Source organism: Protopterus annectens, chromosome 2.part1, assembly GCF_019279795.1.
Source record: "Protopterus annectens isolate FY-2018-M chromosome 2.part1, PAN1.0, whole genome shotgun sequence".
In the NCBI taxonomy this organism is placed as follows: domain Eukaryota; kingdom Metazoa; phylum Chordata; order Ceratodontiformes; family Protopteridae; genus Protopterus; species Protopterus annectens.
In genome coordinates, this window is record NC_056729.1 from 624,912,476 (window position 1) to 624,935,041 (window position 22,566).

Genomic DNA, 22,566 nt, shown 5'->3' on the forward strand with positions numbered 1-22,566 from the left:
TAGGTGAAGAAGCAGTCCATTGTCTAGATCTGTAAGAGGCCTGGCCTTGACCACGACCTCTGGAGCGCCTATATCTTCCCCTTTGAGGCCTGTCAGACGTGGGAAAGGACCAATTTTTAGAGGGCCAATTCCTGGAAAATCTAGGAGGCTGAACTTGCAAGAAATCTTTTACAGTCTGCATAGACTTTGCCTTTTCCTCCATCTTTTTAATAACTTCCTCAGCCTTAGATCCAAAAAGAACATCTTGTTGAACAGGGGCATCTAATAACTTAGCCTTAACCTGTTCAGGCAAACTTTGTTCATGAAGCCAGGCATGTCTCCTAATAACAGTACCAGAGGCAGCAGCCCTGCAAGAAGCATCCAAAGCATCAAAACCACAATGTAAGCTATGCTTGTTAACCTGTTCAGTAGCATGCAAAACATCCTGAAGTTCCTTATCCTCTGCACAAGCAGGAAGGGAAGCAAGCTTTTGCTTTAAAACAGACAAAGGAAATTGCTGATATTTAAACATATGAAACTGGCAATTTAAAGCCCTTACAGACAGGGTAGCAGAAGTATATACCTTTTTTCCCCACCTGTCTAAAGCACGAGAATCCTTCTCAGAGGGAATAGGATTTTTAGAAGTAGCAACCTTAGCAGCCTTAGAGCCCTGAGAAATAGTTTTAGGATCCGCAGAAGGGTTTTTAAATAAAAATAAATGAGAGTCAGGAACCCTATAAAATCTATCAGGCTTAGAAGGAGCAGGAGGCATGGAATCAGGATTCAAATTAGCCTCAGAAAAAGTATCATCTACAATGTCCAAAACAGGAGGGATAGCTAAAGGCCTATGCTGAGGAAGAAGAAGAAATTCTCTAAGCCTCTTCTTGGAAGCAGAATATTCCTGTCCTTCCCAATGAAAATGTTCCCTCATCTCATGCAGGGTTTCCCGAAGAGAAAAATCCTCAGGGGGAGAGGCCGAGGGTAAAGAGTCCTCAGCATCCGAATCCTCATAAGGGGAAAGGAATAGTCCTGATCTGAGGAAGAAACAGAAGATACAGAAGCCTGGTCAGAGGAATCCAGAGTAACATCCTGTCGAGGCCTTTCTCAGGAGGGGGGTGAGAACCCCTAATCATTGTAAGCAAATCTTCAGCCATCCTCAATAATTGCTTTTGTGTCTTGGGAGTGGATTCAGAAGCAGCTTGAGCTGGAACTTTAGACTTAACAGGAGTCTTTGTCTTTGCCTTTGCCTTTGAAATAGTAATGTGAGTAGGCCTGAAAACCCCCTCAGAAGCCGGTACCTGCACAGCGGTTCCGGACCCATCTGAAGGAGCGATGTCCGAAGGTCCTGCAGCAGTTAAAATAGTGGGCCTTGATGGCTCCCCATGGGAGTCCGTATCGGCCATCGGTTCAGAAGTGGCGGACGACAGGGGCTGCAAAAGCGCCTCACTGACGACAGCTGAACCGGACGCTGGTTCCAGCTGCAACGAGTCCTGTTTGGACCTCGGCGGCCTGTCTGTCTTTGCGCTTCTTTTGGACTCCGGTAGTGTCAGACGACATTCTATAATTGAAGCGTCTGCCAAAATAATTTAAAGCCCAATCGTACCTGCGCTTGATAGTACGAGAGTTGAACCTGGCACAGAACCGACAACAAGAAAAGTACAGTTTTGTACCTACCATAAATGTAGATGTTCGAGGATCCACATTGCTGCAGTCCTAACCATTGGGTAGTCCGCTGTCCAGTCGGCCCGAATACCAAAGTATATGGCTGACGTCGGTCAAGGCGCATTAGACTGACGTCAGGACGTCAGGGTACTAATGCGCATGACCGACGTCATATCCTCAGTCTTTTCTTGCCCCAGATGTCAGAAGACCCTAAAAAGACAAGGCCCAATCCAAAACACCAAAAAGCCCTGCACCAAACTTATATACAAAATATATATATACACATGTACAATAATATATAGCAAGTCACACCACCACCCCTAAACACAGAGGGGAAGGCGGGAGGGTAAATTGGACTGCAGCAATGTGGATCCTCGAACATCTACATTTATGGTAGGTACAAAACTGTACTATGTTCTTCATTCCACATTGCTGCAGTCCTAACCATTGGGTAGAATCCCAAAGCAGAGGTAAGGGAGGCTGGCAAATCATAAGGAAGCAGGAGCTGTCAACATGCCTTGCAAAATAGCAGTGGCAAAACCAGCCCTAGATTTAGAGTAGAGAGGAAGGTGGTAATGCTTAGAGAAAGTATGCACTGAACTCCAAGTAGCTGCCTCCAAAATATCCTTAGTTGCCACCCCCCTTAGAAATGCTGTTGAAGTGGCAGTAGCCCTAGTGGAATGAGGCCTAATCCCAGCTGGAATCTCCTTGCCATGATGGGAATAACAAAATGAAATGCAAAACCCAATCCACTTAGAAATAGTTTGCTTAGACACAGGCTTGCCCTGAGAACTCAAAGCAAAAGAAACAAACAACTGCTGAGACTGCCTGAAATCCTTAGTCCTGCTTAAATAATAACGCAACTGCCTATGTACATCTAAAGTGTGCAAAATCTTTTCCCCTTCATTTTGGGGATCTGCATAGAAAGTAGGCAAATGAATAGTTTGGTTTAAAGCCACACTAGAAACCACCTTAGGCATAAAGGAAGGATTAGTACGTAATGATACCCTATCCTTATGGAAAATCAGAAAGGGCTCTACTGCCATAAGGGCCTGCAACTCAGAAACCCTTCTTGCAGAAGTAATAGCCAACAAAAAGCAGTCTTCCATGACAAATATTTCAAATCTGCAGTACCCTCTGGCTCAAAAGGTTGTAGAGTAAGTTTTTCCAAAACAAAATTGGGATCCCAAGCAGGAGTAGGAGCTCTATGGGGGTCTTATATTCTTTGCCCCTCTGAGAAACTGCTTGAACAAGGGATGCGAAAACAATGGTGGGTCACAATCATAGTGAGCTGAAATTGCTGCAGCATGAATCTTAATGGAAGAGAAGGACAAACCTTTGTCCAATAACTCAGTAAGATATTGAAGAGCCACACTCAAATTAGGCTCAGAAATCTCCAAATTCTTTGCTGCACTCCAAAATAAAAATCTCTTCCATTTTTCTGCATACACTTTCCTTGTACTAGGTCTTCTAGCTTCCATAATCACATTTAAAACTTGTTGAGGAAGTTGAGACCGGCTGTCTCTCAAAACAGAATATGCCATGCTGCTAGATGAAGAGAGCGAAGCTTGACATTGAGCAGGTGGCCGTCTCTCTGAGACAACAGGTGTGGAATCAAGGGTAAAGGCCATGGAGGCTTCTTTACTAGACTCCTCAGTAATGGGTACCAGTGCTGCCGAGGCCAATCTGGAGCTATTAAAATCATCCTTGGCTTGTCTTGTCTGACCTTTAGAAGCACCTTTGGAAGAAGAGGCAGAGGTGGAAAGCATACACATGAAGATTTTTCCAACTGAAAGAAAGAGCATCCACTTTCCAAGCTGTGTGATGTAACCTCTTTGTGCAAAACTTTGGCAGCTGGTGGTTTAGTGGAGAAGCGAACAGATCTATGTCTGGAGTTCCCCAGGACACTGTCAACCTTTGAAATACATGAAGATCCAGTTTCCACTCGTGGGGATCCATGATTTGTCTGCTTAACACATCTGCTAAGGAGTTCTGTGCTCCGGCAGAAACCTTGCCTGAAGAGTTAGTTGCAAGCTGAGCGCAGTCTCCCATAAAATCATTGCTTGCCTGCACAATGGGTAAGAATGTGTTCCCCCTTGTTTGTTGATGTACCACATGACAGTTGTGTTGTCTGTTAGAATCAACACCTGCCCTGGAAGAAGTAACTCCTTGAAAGCCATCAATGCAAATTGGACTGCTAACATCTCCTTCATGTTGATATGTAGATGCTGTAGTCTGGCAGGCCACTTGTCTTGTATCCACTTTCCATTTAGATGAGCACCCCAAGCAATGTCTGAGGCATCTGTCGTTAGAATCTGACTCGCCTCTGGCCGGGTCACAGAGAGTCCCTTGTTTAGGTGACATTCCTGAGCCCACCACAAAAATTCCTTTTGAATGCAAGGTATTATTTGAATGACAGTGTCCAAATCCTGGCAGTGCTGTGTCCATACATTTGAGATACCATTGTAGCTTCCTCATATGCAGTTTGGCATTGGGAAGCACCAGAATACAAGATGCCATGAACCCTAAGGCTTGAAGGACTGTCCTTGCAGTCAGCCCGGACTGAAGAGATAGCTGATGGAAGTAACTGGAAAGATTCTTTTGTTTGTCCGGGGTTAAGAAGGCCATCTGGGCTGCTGTATTCAGTCTCACACCCAGAAAGCACATGTCTTGAGAGGGTACTAGACTGGACTTTATTTCGTTCACAGAATACCCTAGGCATCTTAGCACTGCTATGACATATTCCAGATGCTGTAGAAGGTCTTCCTTTTCTTGAGCCAGAATCAGGCAGTCGTCCAAGTAAGGATAGATTTGAATTCCTTTTAGCCTGAAGTAAGCTATCACTGGAGCCAGAACCTTTGTGAATACTCTGGGCGCAGTAGATAAGCCAAAGGGCAATGCAGAGAACTGATAATGAGAATTTCCAGCTCGAAAACGCAGATACTTCCTGCAACACAGTCTTATAGGCACATGAAGGTAAGCTTCCTTGAGATCTAAAGTTACCATCCAATGATCTTTGCCCAGCAGAGGTAAAAGCTGTTGTAACGTCAACATCTTGAACTTGGGAATGTCCAGATAAGTGTTGAGGATAGATAAATCCAAAATTGGTCTCCACGTGTTCCCCTTCTTTGGTACTAGGAACAGGCGAGAATAAAATCCTAGGCCCCTTTCTGGTATAGGGACTGGCTGAATGGCCCCTATTTGGAGTAACAGAGAAATTTGCTTGTGAGCCTCTTCCCTTTGTGGAGGAGGAACGTCTGGCATGCCTTTGAAAGGGGGCAATGTGTGGAAATAAAACCTGTAACCGTGGTGAATGATATCCAACACCCATCTGTCTTGAGTGATTAAATCCCAATTTTCTTTGAAAAGAGACAGTCTTCCTCCCAAAGGAGCTACCAGGCGAGAATCTACTGGCAGCTGAAAAGGCAGGTCATTGGGTCTGTTTACGAAAGGACTGACCCCTGCCCTCACCAGAAGTCTGAGCAGGTGAACCCCCTGTTCTAGGCCTAAAAGAACCTTGAGCTCTGCCCCTACCACGTCTAGACCTACCCCTAGACTGGGAATCAAAAGCAGGATATGTCCATCCCTTAGTAGGCCAATTTCTACTAAACTTAGGTGGCTGCACCTGCAAAAAATCTTTAACAGTTTGCATAGACTTAGCTTTGTCCTCCATTTTCTTTAAAACTGCTTCCACAGGCGAACCAAATAACACATCAGACTGTAAAGGAGCATCCAAAATCCTAGACTTAACATGCTCTGCGAAATTCTGATCCCTCAACCAGGCATGCCTGCGAAGAACAGAACTAGTGGCAGCCACCCTCGAGGAGGCCTGCACAGCATCAAAACCACATTGCAAAGAATGCTTACCCACTTGTTCAGACACATGAACTAAATCCAGCAACTCTTTACACTCTATACCTTCCGCCAAAGCATCCACCTTAGATTTCAGTTGTGAAAGGAGATAATTTTGATATTTTAGCATGTGAAACTGACAATTCAACGCTCTCATGGCTAGAGTGGAAGAAGTATACACTTTCTTTCCCCATCTATCCAAAGCCCTTGCCTCTTTATCAGTGGGAACAGGATTTTTAACCACAGAGGCCTTAACACCTTTAGGCCCTTGAGAAACAGTTTCTGGGTCCGCCCTAGGACTCTTAAACAAATACTTATGAGCTTGGGCACCCTATAGTACCTATCCGGTTTAACAGGGGCAGGAGGCAAAGAGTCAGGGTTCAGGGAAGCCTCTGCAAAAACATCTTCCACCACATTCAACACAGGAGGTATAGCTAAGGGCCTATGTTGGGGTAAAATAAGAATTCCTAAGCCTTTTCCTGGAATCAGAGTAATCCTGGCCTTCCCATTTAAAGTGTTCCCTCATGGAATGCAGAGTCTCTGAAAATGAGAAATCCTCAGGAGGAGAAGCTGTAGGTGTGGAATCATCCACATCAGAATCAGAGTAAGGAGGAAACTCCTGCAAGTCTTCCGCAGAAGACTCCGAAGCCTCTGAATACTGTTCCAAACTCTCAAACTCAGGTTCCACCCTAGGCCTTTTATCAGGAGGGGGCATAGAGCCTCTAATCATAGTAATTAAATCTTCTGCCATTTTAAGCATATGTTTCTTAGGCACAGAACCTGAAGTGGTAGGAGAAGCCCCCACTGAAGCTGAGCTTGGCCTACCTCTCAAAGAAGTTTTAGAAACAGTAGGAGAAGCTCTAACTATCTTGGGAAGAGAGGGTAGAACAGTTACCTGAGAAGCCCCCTCAGCCTGGCCTACCTCCTGAGAGGGCACATCCTGTAGCAGTAAAGTCTCTGCCTGAGACTCTAAAGAAACTCCTGGCAAAACCTCTGGCTCCACTGAGCCTTCTAAAGAACCGACGTCCGGGACTGCCGGTTCATCAACCCTAGGCTTTGCTGTTTTGTCTTTGCGCTTTTTGGACGAAGCGGGCGTCGGAGCATCCGACGGCATTTTGTAATTACAACGCTTCCCAAACACTAACCTGGCACAGTCTAACCTCCTCTTAATAGTGCGTTTGTTAAATCTAGCACAAGAGCGGCAACCAACAACGTCGTGCTCAGGCCCTAAACAAGGTATACACAGAGTATGGTAATCCCTATGAGGTATCTGCTTCCCACAAGAAATACAGTTATTCACTTTTTCTGACATCCGGTTAAATACTGAGGCAAGAAAAATCAAAATGTTCCCAACGGGTACTTAGCCAACTTTGATTCGGTCTGAAACTCCGACTTCGGAATATTTCAGAACGCCAACCTGCACTCGCAAAACTGCTTCTGCATCGGACCATGCGGCAAAAAAGACTGAGGATATGACGTCGGTCATGCGCATTAGTACCCTGACGTCCTGACGTCAGTCTAATGCGCCTTGACCGACGTCAGCCATATACTTTGGTATTCGGGCCGACTGGACAGCGGACTACCCAATGGTTAGGACTGCAGCAATGTGGAATGAAGAACATCGGCGTGGTCAGGGCCTAAGCAAGGTAGACAGTAAGAGTGGAAATCTTTATGAGGTATTTGTTTCCCACACGCTATACAATTATTAACTTTTTCTGACATCGGAGGAACAAGAAAAGATTCCCAACGGGTACTTAGCTTTGAGAAGAGAAGTAAGAACTTCGGACCGACAACAACCAAATACGCTGTTCGATAATCGCCAACCAACGACTTGCGAGCTGCTTTCCACCGCACGGCAAGAAAGACTGGAGAAGATGGCATCGGCTGAGGGCTATGTACCAAAGCGTACTGACGTCAGGGTACTAGCCTATACAGCAGACGCCGGACCCAGACTTTGGGATTCTGGCCGACCTCGGGCTGCCTGCCGGCAGGAACACCCTACAGTTATGACTGCAACAGTGAAACACGAAGAACATCACACTAGATAAATTTCAGCGGGTCTATATTACAACGTTCAACTTGCATAAGATCGAACGTTGTAATATTAAACGCAAAAGTCCGAAATCAAAAAATAGCGAAGCCACGGCACATCGATTTTTTTCGCAGGGAAGAAAATCATTGGGCCATTTTCGGGGCTTTGCTATTTCCTCCACTGTGGTGTGATTTCAGAGTTGGTATATTTAAGTAGGGGGGGGGGCACAGCCCCCCACATTAGTTTAAGGTTTAAATTTTTTTTTTTGTCACGGAACAGTGATTTTTTTTCCGGGGGGGGGGGGGGGTCACTGTTCTGTGTTTTCGTTATTATTGTGTTTCGGATGTTTGGGTTCGATATTACAACGTTCAAACTTATGTTAGTTCGACATTGTAATATAGACCCGTTTCAGCTACATGCTAAAGATTAAGTTGATAAAACAATCAGTTCTGAAAGCACTGGCATTCCTTAACTGGTACAATGGGCAACAGGCTGATATTTTGTTTAGGGGTCCCATTTAACATTGTTAGTAGCTGTGATGGACATTCCTTGATAACCCTCTCATTATATGAACAAGTTTATGGGACTACATCCCTCTCATCTAGTATGCACACATCCATTTCTTCCTCAAAGCAGTAAGACAACCAAAATGGATGGGTCTTGCATTGCTTTTGTAACTGAACACCAGCTGTCTTAGCACTGTACTGGAACACCTGCCTCTCTTATAAACCTTTTCAATTTCTGAGTGATTCCCAAGAAAATCTGCTTTCTTTTGGCACGTCAGGTAAATGGACACCTTTTTAAACCACAAGGCTGAATCTTAACCACTTACACATCCAATTCTTCATACTATAATGCTCAGATCAGTTCATTCCTCACTCTCTTCAGATGATATAGGAACCTGAAGCCTTTGTGAAGTTTAGGGAGAATGAAGCATGTATTTCAGCAAAAAATAATTAAGATCTCAGAGCAAGTTAGTATGAAGCTCAGCAGTAAACACTGCATGCAGTTTGATGGAGCTATTTAATAAATATACTCTGCCAGCTAGTCATGAGGCTAAAGCAATGCTAGTGTAAACTAAATTATGGGATGTACTGCTCTCTATACATCATTTGGTAGTTTTCCTGAAAAGCACTGTTATTGCCATTTTTGGAAATCTACATTTATCACTAGGAAGCCTACCACTGCTTGCCTTTAAGAGTACAGTGAACTCTCTGCCCCATAGTTGAGCAACTTCTGGTTGGGACATTCTTTACACTACTGACCAGATTAGTCCCATTAGGCAAATAGCCTATTTTCAGGGGAGAATTGAGGTGGTATTAATACTGATTAGGGGAAATTTGGCCACTGCACCAGGGAACTTCCCCTACTCTTTGGTGTTGTTAGATAGTGCTAGAATGCTCCTACAGCAAGCAAGGAGCAGAGAAAGGCTTTGGAAAGTTTGGAGGTGGAAAATGAGAGTCTGGAGAAAAATCTGTTCAGTATGGGACATCAGAATGTTAAAGACTCCTGTGTAGTTGATGTTACAAAGGAGCAGCGTTTAGCTGTCTCATTGGAGAAGGAAGTAAGTACATCCGTTGGAGTGGTGCAGGTAACAGAACTGGTGTCAGGAGGGCTTGGAGATATTCTATTAAAAATGGTCCTGCAGGATGATCCAGGTGACAGTTCTGTTGTTTCATGGGGTGAGATAGCAGATAACCTTTTGGAAGTTGAGAGTGGCAGTGTAGAGAACAAACCACGTGATGTGGGAGAAGAGAATGCAGCAGTTAAAACGTCACGCAGCAGTGACAGAAAAAAAAATGGAAAGGAGCAACAAATTGAGAATGTATGCGGTTTTGTCACAAATGCAACAGTAACAGTTGGCAACAAAAGGAGAACAGCAACAAAGTAAAACTTTTTTTAAAAAAGAAAATATTAACTGTGAGAAGAACAAAAAAGGCAGTTAAAGTCAGCATGTATGGGACAATTTGGTAATTGTTCTGGGTTTTAAAGCTCAAGAAATTTGGTCTTGTATAATATAAGTATAGAAGCCTTTTGTGGCTTAACATTTGAAGCTGAGGGGTTAAACATTTCTAGAACTGTGTAAGAAAAGACATTTATCCTTGAAACAATTATTTTTCTGGGAACACTACATCAATATTAAAAATGTTACTTTGCAGTTTACAATGGATGAACTGGAAGAGGAGGATATTAAAAATTGCATGCAAGGTTTGTGTGAAACTGTTGATAGCATTATAAAAGTTAGTGATGAAAGAAACGTAATGAAATGTACAGTGGCGACTGGAAGTGTTTTTGCAATGTGAAAAAAAAAAAAAAAGATACTGTGAAACACTTGCCAAGTGAATTTTTTGCGGTTGGTCATAAAGGGACATTTAGGTTGGCCAGTATATCTTACTGTTTCTTACTGCGACAAGGTATAATATAACCACTGTGAAGAGAAAGGACGTACAGCAAGATGTGCGCGAATACAGGTTGTGTAAAAAATGCCTCTTTAGAGTTGATTTTCAACAGCAAATAGTAAATAATGAAAAAGGAGTAAAGGAAGAAAACATGTTGATCTGGAGTGCCTGTGTTGTGCAAAGAAACAGTGAAAATTCTAGATTAACTGTTGTGGACGTGAATTAGAGAACACACATTTATAGAATTACAGCATTATATGCATATGTAACTAGCAAGGAAAGATAATTTGTTTTAAATATTAGACTGTGGTGGTTAACATGAAAATTATACTTACAGGGTGCTTAGAGGAAATGTAAAAAGAAAGGGAAATGTATAAAAAAATACAGGAAGTAATATAATGTAAATTCGTGGCATGAAACAAAAGTCAATGGACTATACAGAAGAGTAGGTACTTGGAGCTGAAATCCATTTACTATCGGAAGACTTTGGAGTAGCACATGGTGATGCATCTGTGGCAGTTTTTCAGACCATTTAGCAATATGGATGGAAGTGATGGAAAAAAAGGGAGCATATTAAAATAGGAAAGGGAATAAAAAGAGTAGAGTATGGGATCAAACTGGAGCGTGAGAAGTACTACAGTTATAGAAGGATCAATACAACTATGAAGGACTTCTACAAAAAACTGGTCTGAATAGTAGATTAAAAATTTAGACTTTTTAAATTCAAATGGCAGGATTTCCCAATTAATTACAGCAAACGCTAATTTAGATACATTTTTAAGACAGTTTTGGACACAGGGATGACTGCTTTGGTATACTGGCAGGCTAGAAAATCATTAGTGCCCTGCCTAAGTTATCTGCAAGTATGCGTGTGTGCAAATCAGCCTGCGAAACCCAAACTGTTCTCTGATAAACATTCTTACTACACCACATATTAACCAATGTCTCTGAGAGGCTCAAAGGATCAGTCATTCATGAATCATTCATCAGTGGTCATTATCTGGTCTCAGTCTTTTGTTTTGTAAAATGGAAAAGTTTCACTACAAGACAGCGTTAAAACTACCCTACTACTTTCAGAGCTTAATGGTAGTACTGTTACAGGATGACAGTAGTGAAGGTCTGCTGTATTCCAAAGTTAAACTATTCTAACTACATGGATTAGGGAAATTGAACATTAAGGAAGGAAAAAAAAATTTATGACATAAAAAAAGTCCTCACAAGAGTTGCTACTACATAGAAGCCTTAACAAGCACTTATAAAAAGAGCAGATGCAAGAATAATTGTTTAAAACAAAGACAAGCCCCTCTTCTTAAATTAAAACTGTTCCGTTATGAAATAACCTTACCAGAAGCATCTAAACATAGCATAAAATACCCTTCACCTGGACAACTTCACTGTTCCCTTCTGACTACAAGGCAGGCAAGACCTTACACTCTACCCTATCAAATTATACCCAACAATCAACTGTATTCTCTCTCAACAATTAGTTCCTTTTACAAAATAAAAATGATCCCACACATCCTATTGCTGGACTGACAACTGGCTCACAGACAGAATGTAGAAAATAAAAACAGGGGAAAGTTGCCTCGACAAAGACACCTGTCACCAGAGGAGTCCCCCTGGGTTTTGTGCTGGGACCTCTCTTGTTCAGCATCTACTTTTCTAAAGTAAATGCCAATACCAAAGGGTTATGGTAAGTCTGCAGATGACTGCAAGCTAGGAGCAGTCACTGAATCCCCAAATGACGTATCCATCCTGAAGGAAAGTTTGTCTCAAACAACTGGCATCAAAATAATGGTCTGAAACTAAATGTAAAAAATGCATTACTGTTCCCTTTGGGAAATCATCTACTACAGGGAACTACCACATTAACAAAAAAGAGTTGACCTACTTGTTTGGGATTTGAGAACTTATGTGGGTTGGGATCCAAATTTTTGATCAACATGTTCTGTTGTTGTAAGAAGGTCTTTCTGTATCGCACAGCTTATATATATATATATATATATATATATATATATATATATATATATATATATATATATATATATATAAAGGGGTTGTGTCTAGATCTAGGGATGTCATTGCTCCCCCCTTTACTCAGACCACTTTAAGCCAGCTGTTGAATATGATGCCCCCCCCCCTTTGGCATGTATCTGTCCAGACACATGCAACAGAACACCCACAGAGATACCTTATTAATAAAAGATATAAGGCCTAAATGTGTCCTACATGGACTGATAAAGCCCTGTCACTATACTCTGTATTCTACAGACTGCTAGCTAAGAGGTGACCTGTGTCTGGCACACAAGGCATCCTCCAACCCATTATTGATGGATTTACTGCACATCAACAAGTCAAATGGCATGAAATACACTCCGTCTAAGGATCTAAACCTCTTCTGCAACATCGACTGACCATTTCACAAAGATAGGTATATTTCACATTTCACAGAGGATACTGCTGTTAAGGAATAGACTCCCCATTCACAAAGCTCATCCTTGTCCATTTTCAAGTGCAACTTAAATCTGTGCATGGGAAATAGAAAGTGTATCCCAGATGCAGCTCCTAGATGCTTTATCTCTTGCATGGGGCCCCCAAATTACCCATGGTATGATCCCAGTTATTCTCATTAGGAGTAATATATAATTACTGATCATGGGATAGGCAAGGGCAATAGCAATCTGTTATTTTGAGCACAAAAAGGGAAACTGGCTAAGCTTAAAATGACCTGCAAGAGCAGCTAGCTTAGTACTTGCTTAGGAGTGGTATTGCTAATAATGATAAACACCGTGCCAAAGTCTCACTAAACATGAGAATTTAGCAGCGCCAAAATTTAGTTTCAGTATTCAGCATTATTCCTCTCTAGCACACCACTACACTCTCTCAAAACTAGCAGTGTTCCAGACATCTGGAATTACTTTGTTGTTATGCTCATCAAGGGGTCTAGGTTGAAAAAGGATACAACTCACTAATTCACTTTTCAAAAATCCTTAAGAAAGCTGTGTCATTTCAAAAGGAATAACTGTTTTCAAACAGCACAACACCTACTGTTATCCAAGTCCCATCCTTGAACATCACCATACTTTTTATTCAGTCCCCTAAATTGCTATGAGCTCAAAGTGCCAACACACAGACTCCAAAGTTACTGTGGTTTTCTAACCACTGCGTAAAGAACCTACAGAATGAATGATGCATCTAAGGCACTTCCCATTTCTTGTGGATCTCCAGAGGATCAGTTTTGGGGAATCAGCTCTTTATAATCAACTCAACTTGCCTTTGGTTTGTCAGTTAAATAACATTAAATTGACCTAACAAAACCACACAGAGTTAAAAAATTATCTATGATCCACTGTTTATTAATAGTTCTTTAATGGAGAACTACACATTTGTCTTCAAAATCTAAGAAAATTGTAAAACTAACATTTTAAAATAAAAATATTCTCAGAATACCATTCCAAAGCTTCCACAAGAATTACTGTTCTGCTCCCATTGGTGGCAGCACTGCACTACACAAACTATTCAAATATGATGGATCCACCCCAATATCAGTCTATCACTCTCAATTAATGACTGTACTAAAGGCAATCAATAAAAATGCAAGTTTTCTAAATACTTGTTATGGAGTTTGGGATTCCCTCAAAAAGGAAGAAAGTTTATTGCTATACAAGTATATCCTCATTCATACGTTCAGCCTCATTTTCCAGAAACACAAATCTTAACTAAATTCATGTGCGGCTCTACCTAAAATGGAAAGCCCCCATTGTAATCCCTTGAAAAGGATGCTACTTCAGATCCAGGCAAGCACATCCCTCATCTGCACCAGTCATCAGAATGGCCATACTTTGACTTAGAATTTGGAGTAATTAGACAACAGGGTATAAAGTGCCATGTTTTTGCTGCAATCTGGTATAAAATGCCATGTTTTTGCTGCTAAACTATTACTTAATTAATACACTTCAGTATAAGCTAGGATTTCAAAGTTTATGAAGTGTGCTCTTCTACGGGATAACAACTGGAAATGCTACTGTAAACAATACTCACCAGTGTCTAAATCTGCATTACTATACTTCATTTCTGTTTTCTCTATATGGTCATGAATGGATTAAAAAGCAGAAAGATATAATTCAGCTTGGAAGCACTAGGGAATAAACGTGGTAGTGCTAAGCAGTAACAGTGACACAGCAAAATGCCCTCCTATCCAAATCTAGGAAAAAGGCTGAGAGACGATGTGCACTTGACCAATATGGTAATGCAGTACACAGGACAATGTACTTGGGTGCCATTCCTCTGAAAGATGGCAACCCTAAGAGGTCTCTAGCTGTGCCACAAAATGATGGAAACCCATGACACCGACCCAATGGCATGTTCAATCACAACTGCATGAAAACAGAAGCCAGTGACGGATATGGACTCTACCAGTCCTGTGGGATGATCTTATCCAGCCATAACAGCATCTTCTGAAGAATAACCTGAAGTGCACTCTATAGACAAGGAGATTAAAAGTACAGAGAGAGAGGGCATCAACTTAAACCAAGCTTCACAGGCATGCAGAAAATGTGCATCACAACAGGGGCTTGGCAGAGTGCACCGTACCATGTTTCTTGGCCAAAAGAAGGAAAAGCCATACAGAAATCAGAAAATCATACAGGTTGTCACAGAATAAAGCCAGAGTTTCCTAGTTTTCTCCTCAGTGAACACAGGCGCTATGAAGACAATGTGTCAGTCAAAGAAAAAAGTTTTAGAAGGTGCAAAAGATAATACTTGTTAAAGAGCAGTGCAGGCGCATCTCTCAATATTTGTTCAAAAATATATGACACTTATTCAAACTAGACTGAAATCAATGGCATTAATGTTTAGAAAGAAAGTAATCTATAGCATATTAAGCATTATGAAACCATGACTTAAGGTGTCAGCAGGAAAAAAAATTAACACCTTTTCCTATAGGTTGATTTTTTAAGAATCAAAGTGAGGGATGGAACTACTGTGTGATACATTAGAAGTAATAATGCAATTTATTTGAGCAAAATACATTATAGTCAATACAAGACACCACATATGGTCTCCTGAGACAACTATAGGTCCAGCATGATCTACAACAGTCAGCTACAAACAAGAAAATTGTTCTCTGCAAGCGAAAATAGTATTAATACTCAAAATACTTTAAAATAAGCATAACATTTATTTCTATCTGATCACTACCACAATTACTGTTCACTATACTTACTTCTTTGTCTCACAGAGGATGTAATTCCAGGAACAAGAAGAGAAGAGCACTTCTTGCATATGGTTCGCTTTACAGAGGGATCCCTAAGGGAAAGATGCACAATAATGAAAATACAACATTAACCCGCCACAGGCTACAATATGCCAAATAAAGGCCACAGAACAAACACTTTCAGGAATCTTTACTTATCCTCTAACTGAGTTGGTCTGTGGAGCTTTTTCTGGAATGACAATGCCACAAAAGCAAGGGTACTTTGTATAATGTACTTCTGTACGAATACACACACAAACCCACCAAACGGGAGAATGAAATACCATTATGTTGCCATTCCAATCAGCATACAAGCCAATGGAATATTTAACGTAAAAAAAGGGCATTTGCCCTGGCACAGTCCTTGCTACTTAAAACACCTACTGAGAGATCACATAACAGCAAGGAAAAGGAGAAACTTCATTAACCCCACTGTTCTCACACACAACCATTACTAATACAGAGATGAAATAAGAATCTAACAAGTCAAGGATTGCCCTTTTGGCAAGAGAAACTGTTCAACTAAATTAGTCAGAACTAATATACATGTACATATACAGATACACAAAACTACACTGTGTACACAATCATTTACACACCAGTGTACTGACTATACTCAATATTGTATACACCCTCACACAGACATCTACACGGTTATCAATTAGACCATTTACATCACAAACAAATGCACACACATACAGCTACCCCTCGATGTCCACATATCAGAAAACAGAAACACTTACGATGTGATGGGCAAACTTACCATAAATTTACATAACAAACCTCAAGATAACATTCACTATCTTAGGACATGGAGTAGCAATTGCCCCTTTTGTACAACCATACACACAACTGACACCTTTTACATGCACCCTAACACAATACACAAATCATACACAGTTGTTAGGCATGCAGTCCAGGAGACATTAAGGAGTCTAGCCCACTTTCCAAATTGCCACAGAACAGAGTCTTGTTTAGCAACTTGTTTGGTCACACAGTTGGCAAATGCAGACTAAGAAAGCAAGCAATGAATTACAGGAGGCTGTTCATTAACTGAACATAGCCTTAAATCTATGCCCACTGCCAGATTCATGGAGCAGTGGTGGAATCAAACCCAGGACCACAACATGAATGTTCTTAGCAGTCATAACCATTTGTGCTAACGTGTAAAAAAAAGAAGGCAAGTGAATATTTGAATATTTCAAGAAGCCAATAAAAGTACAGTTTTGTACCTACCATAAATGTAGATGTTCGAGGATTCCCTTGCTGCAGTCCTGACAATTGGGTATAGTCCGCGTCCCAGTCGGCCCGAATACCAGAGTATAAGGCTGACGTCGGTCATGGCGCCTTAGACTGACGTCAGTACGTCAGGGTACTAATGCGCATGACCGACGTCATTTCCTCAGTCTTTTCTTGCCCCAGATGTCAGAAGACCCAAAAGACAAGTCCCAAAACAACCTGCACCAAAAACATGTACAATATATACAGTAATATATACAAAAATATAAGCATGTAAACTCACCTACACAACCACCCTGAAACACAGAGGGAAGGAGGGAGGAAAATTGGACTGCAGCAAGGGAATCCTCGAACATCTACATTTATGGTAGGTACAAAACTGTACTATGTTCTTCGTCTTCCCTTGCTGCAGTCCTGACAATTGGGTAGAATCCCAAAGCAGAGGTAAGGGAGGCTGGCAAATTATAAAGTAGCAGGAGCTGACAACATGCCTTGTAAAACAGCTGTGGCAAAACCAGCTCTAGTCTTAGAGTATATAGGCAGGTGATAATGCCTAGAGAAAGTATGCACTGAACTCCAAGTAGCTGCCTCCAGAATATCCTTAGTTGCCACCCCCCTTAGAAATGCTGTGGAAGTGGCAGTAGCCCTAGTGGAATGAGGCCTAATCCCAGCTGGAACCTCTTTGCCATGATGGGAATAACAAAATGCAATGCAAAAGCCAATCCACCTAGAAATAGTTTGTTTTGACACAGGCTTGCCCTGTGAACTTAAAGCAAAAGAAACAAGTAACTGCTGAGACTGCCTAAAATCTTTAGTCCTGCTCAAATAATAACGCAATTGCCTGTGTACATCTAAAGTGTGCAAAATCTTTTCCCCTTTATTTTGAGGATCTGCAAAAAGGCAAATGAATAGTTTGGTTTAAAGCCACACTAGAAACCACCTTAGGCATAAAGGAAGGATTAGTGATACCCTGTCCTTATGGAAAATCAAAAGGGCTCTACTGCCATAAGGGCCTGCAACTCAGACACCCTTCTTGCAGAAGTAATAGCCAACAGAAAAGCAGTCTTCCATGACAAATATTTCAATTCAGCAGTAGCTGCAGGCTCAAAAGGTTGTAGAGTAAGTTTTTCCAACACAAAATTGAGATCCCAAGCAGGAGTAGGAGCTCTGGGGGTCTTATATTCTTTGCCCCTCTAAGAAACTGCTTGAACAAAGGATGCGAAAACAAAGGTGGGTCACAATCATAGTGAGCTGAAATTGCTGCAGCATGAATCTTTATGGAAGAGAAAGACAAACCTTTGTCCAGTAATTCAGTAAGATATTGAAGAGCCACACTCAAATTAGGCTCTGAAATCTCCAAATTCTTTGCTGTACTCCAAAATAAAAATCTCTTCCATTTTTCACGTCACTCTCCTAGTACTAGGCCTTCTAGCTTCCATAATCACATTTAAAACTTGTTGAGGAAGCTGAGACCTACCATGCTTCAACACAGAATATGCCAAGCTGTGAGATGAAGAGATGGAAGCTTGACATTGAGCAGATGACCGTCCTTCTGAGATAACAGATGAGGAATCAGAGGTAAAGGCCATGGAGGCTTCTTTACAAGACTCCTTAGAAGTGGGTACCAGTGTTGCGAGGCCAATCTGGAGCTATCAAAATCATCCTTGGCCTGTCCTGTCTGACCTTTAGTAATACCTTTGGAAGAAGAGGTAGAGGTGGAAAGGCATAGACATGAAGGTTTTCCAACTGAAAGACAGAGCATCCACTTTCCAAGCTGTGTGATGAAACCCCTTTGTGCAATACTTTGGCAGCTGGTGGTTTAGTGGAGAAGCGAACAGATCTATGTCTGGAGTTCCCCATGACACTGTCAATTTCTGAAATACATGAAGATCCAGTTTCCACTCGTGGGGATCCATGATTTGTCTGCTTAATACATCTGCTAGGGAGTTCTGTGCTCCTGGCAGAAACCTTGCCTGAAGAGTCAGTTGCAGGCTTAACGCAGTCTCCCATAGAATCATTGCTTGCCTGCATAGAGGATAAGAATGTGTTCCCCTTGCTTGTTGATGTACCACATGACAGTTGTGTTGTCTGTCAGAATCAACACCTGCCCTGGAAGAAGTAACTCCTTGAACGCCATCAATGCAAACTGGACTGCTAACATCTCCTTCATGTTGATATGTAGATGCTGTAGTCTGGCAGGCCACTTGTCTTGTATCCACTTTCCATTTAGATGAGCTCCCCAAGCAGTGTCCGAGGCATCTGTCGTTAAAATCTGACTCGCCTCTGGCGGGTCACAGAGAGTCCCTTGTTTAGGTGACATTCCTGAGCCCACCACAAGAATTCCTTTTGAAGGCAAGGTATTATTTGAATGACAGTGTCCAAATCTTGGCAGTGCTGTGTCCATACATTTTGAGATACCATTGCAGCTTCCTCATATGCAGTTTGGCATTGGGAAGCACCAGAATACAAGATGCCATGAACCCTAATGCTTGAAGGACTGTCCTTGCAGTCAGCACGGACTGATGAGATAGTTGATGGAAGTAAAGTGACAGACTCTTTTGTTTGTCCGGGGTTAAAAAGGCCATCTGGGCTGCTGTATTCAGTCTCACACCCAGAAAGCACATGTCTTGAGAGGGTACTAGACTGGACTTTATTTCGTTCACAGAATACCCTAGGCATCTTAGCACTGCTATGACATATTCCAGATGCTGTAGAAGGTGTTCCTTTTCTTGAGCCAGAATCAGGCAGTCGTCCAAGTAAGGATAAATTTGAATGCCTTGAAGCCTGAAGTAAGCTATCACTGGAGCCAGAACCTTTGTGAATACTCGGGGCGCAGTAGATAAGCCAAAGGGCAATGCAGAGAACTGATAATGAAAATCTCCAGTGCAGATACTTTCTGCAACTTAGCCTTATGGGCACATGAAGGTAAGCTTCCTTGAGATCCAAAGTTACCATCCAGTGATCCTTGCCCAGCAGAGGTAACAGTTGCTGTAACGTCAACATCTTGAACTTGGGAATGTCCAGATAAGTGTTGAGGATAGATAAATCCAAAATTGGTCTCCACGTGTTCCCCTTCTTTGGTACTAGGAACAGAGAATAAAAGCCCCTTTCTGACACAGGGACTGGCTGAATAGCCCCTATCTGCAGTAACTGAGCAACTTGCTTGTGAGCCTCTTTTCTTTGTGGAGGAGGAACATCTGGCATGCCTTTGAAAGCCGGCATTGTGTGGAAATAAAATCTGTACCCGTGATGAATGATATCCAGCACCCATCTGTCTTGAGTGATTAAATCCCAATTTTCTTTGAAAAGAGACAATCTTCCTCCCAAAGGAGCTGCCAGGCGAGAGTCCACTGGCAGCTGGAAAGGCAGGTCATTGGTTCTGCTTACGAAAGGACTGACCCCTGCCCTCACCAGAAGTCTGAGCAGGTGAACTGTCTGATCTAGGCCTAAAGAACCTTGAGCCCTGCCCCTACCACGTCTAGACCTACCCCTAGACTGGGAACCATAAGCAGGATATGTCCACCCCTTAGCAGGCCAATTTCTACTAAACTTGGAGGCTGCACCTGCAAAAATCTTTAACAGTCTGCATAGACTTAGCTTTGTCCTCCATTTTCTTTAAAACTGCTTCCACAGGCGGTCCAAACAACACATCAGACTGTAAAGGAGCATCCAAAATCCTGGTCTTAACATGCTCAGCTAAATTCTGATCCTTCAACCATGCATGTCTGCGAAGAACAGAACTAGTAGCAGCCACCCTCGAGGAGGCCTGAACAGCATCAAAACCACACTGCAAAGAATGCTTACCCACTTGTTCAGACACATGAACCAAATCCAGCAATTCTTTACACTCAATACCTTCAAAGCATCCACCTTAGATTTCAATTGTGAAAGGAGATAATTCTGATATTTCAGCATATGAAATTGACAATTCAACGCCCTCATGGCTAGAGTGGAAGAAGTATATACTTTCTTACCCCACCTATCCAAAGCCCTTGCCTCTTTATCAGAGGGTACAGGATTTTTAACCACAGAAGCTTTAACACCTTTAGGCCCCTGAGAAACAGTTTCTGGGTCCCCTGGGACTCTTAAACAAATACTTATGAGCTTGGGCACCCTATAATACCTATCAGGCTTAACAGGAGCAGGAGGCAAGGAATCAGGGTTCAGAGAAGCCTCTGCAAAACATCCTCCACCACATTCAACACAGGAGGAATAGCTAAGGGCCTATGCTGGGGCAAAACAAGAATTCCCTAAGCCTTTTTCTGGAGTCAGAGTAATCTTGGCCTTCCCATTTAAAGTGCTCCCTCATGGAGTGAAGAGTCTCTGAAAATGAAAAATCCTCAGGAGGAGAAGCTGAAGGAGTGGAATCATCCACATCAGAATCAGAATAAGTAGGAAACTCTTGCAAGTCTTCCACAGAAGACTCTGAAGCCTGTGAACACTGTTCAAAACTATCAAACTCCTGTTCCACCCTAGGCCTCTTATCAGGTGGGGGCATAGAACCTCTAATCAGAGTAATCAAATCTTCTGCCATTTTAAGCATATGTTTCTTAGGCACAGGGCCGAAATGCTAGGAGAAGCCCCTACAGAAGCTGAACTTGGCCTTCCTCTAAAAGAAGCTTTGGCAACAGAAGGAGAGGCCCTAACTACCTTGGGAAGAGAGGGAAGAACAGTTACCTGAGAAGCGCCCTCAGCCTGGCCTACCTCCTGAGAAGGCACATCCTGTAACAGTAAAGTATCTGCCTGAGACTCCATAGAGACTCCTGGCAAAACCTCTGGCTCCCTGAGCCTTCTAAAGGACCGGCGTCCGGGACTGCGGTTCCTCACCCTAGACTTCACTGTTTTGTCCTTGCGCTTCTTAGATGAAGCAGGCGTCGGAGCATCCGGCGGCATAGTATAATTACAACGCTTCCCAAACACTAACCTAGCACAATCAAGCCTCCTCTTAATTTAAATCTAGCACAAGAGCGGCAACCAACAACGTCGTGCTCAGGCCCTAAACAAGGTATACACAATGTATGATAATCCCTATGGTATCTGCTTCCCACAAGAAATACAGTTATTCACTTTTTCTGACATCCGGTTAAATACTGAGGCAAGAAAACCAAAATGTTCCAACTCTGTATTCGGTCTGAAACTCCGGTTTCGGAAAATCTCAGAACGCCAACCTGCACAAAATTGCTTCTGCATCGGACCATGCGGCAAAAGACTGAGGAAATGGTCATGCGCATTAGTACCCTCAGTCTAAGGCGCCATGACCGACGTCAGCCTTATACTCTGGTATTCGGGCCGACTGGGACGCGGACTATACCCAATTGTCAGGACTGCAGCAAGGGAAGACGAAGAACATCCAGTGTGCTTATGAGCCTGGCAGAGTAAACTATTAGTGCTCTGAGCTGTTAAACAGCAGATTCTTATAGAAACCAGAGTACCTGGAGATAACTTATGCAGATACAGGAAAAGATGCAAAACTCCACATTAACCAGCTATACACAATTCAGTCTTGTTTTCTGGAGAGGCAGATCACAATACCGAACCACAAATAAATGAAAAATATGAGACACGCCGAATATGTTAACATCACACAGCCATGTAAAGATTGAACCCTGAAGCAGAAAAGCAGAAATCCCCCTTAATGTAAACACATGAGACTAGCAACTTACCTCTAATGGCATTCACATTTTTCAGTACACCAGCTTTTAATTGCACAAATTACTCAAGTCTAGCAATGCTTTCAAGCCAATAAATCAGGCTTCATTAGGTGTACAAACGGCAAAACCCAAGTCTTGTTATCACAGGGAGAAAGAAAATGCAAGTTCTACACAGACAGCAGATGGAGATCGGGGCTGAACCCTGGAGCTTTGCAGAATAGGCAATCTTAACCAATAAGCCACCATGCAGAGTATTTGTAAATATGCTATACACAAGAAAGTATACATACATAGTGCATATACAAATATCTATGTGTACGAAGTCTCTGAACACGCTGCACATGTACAAATACTCGACAAACACAATTTGTGTATATATGTATACATATACACACACAAACATTATATACAGATATAAATGACATACATACACACAAGTATACATGTGTGCATAGGATTTTTCTATACATATACCTAGATTTAATGCAATTCATAAAA

At 42.1% G+C, this 22,566-nt stretch overlaps 1 protein-coding gene across 1 annotated transcript in view; it reads right to left on the reverse strand.

Annotated features, from left to right (window-relative positions):
• The window catches only part of RPP21 (ribonuclease P/MRP subunit p21), a 314,500-nt gene that overhangs the window by 209,658 nt on the left and 82,276 nt on the right, over positions 1–22,566 (reverse strand). The window contains exon 4 of the mRNA XM_044062370.1: positions 15,149–15,231. Coding sequence (XP_043918305.1) covers positions 15,149–15,231 — 83 coding nt within the window. The remainder of the gene's footprint in view (positions 1–15,148; positions 15,232–22,566) is intronic.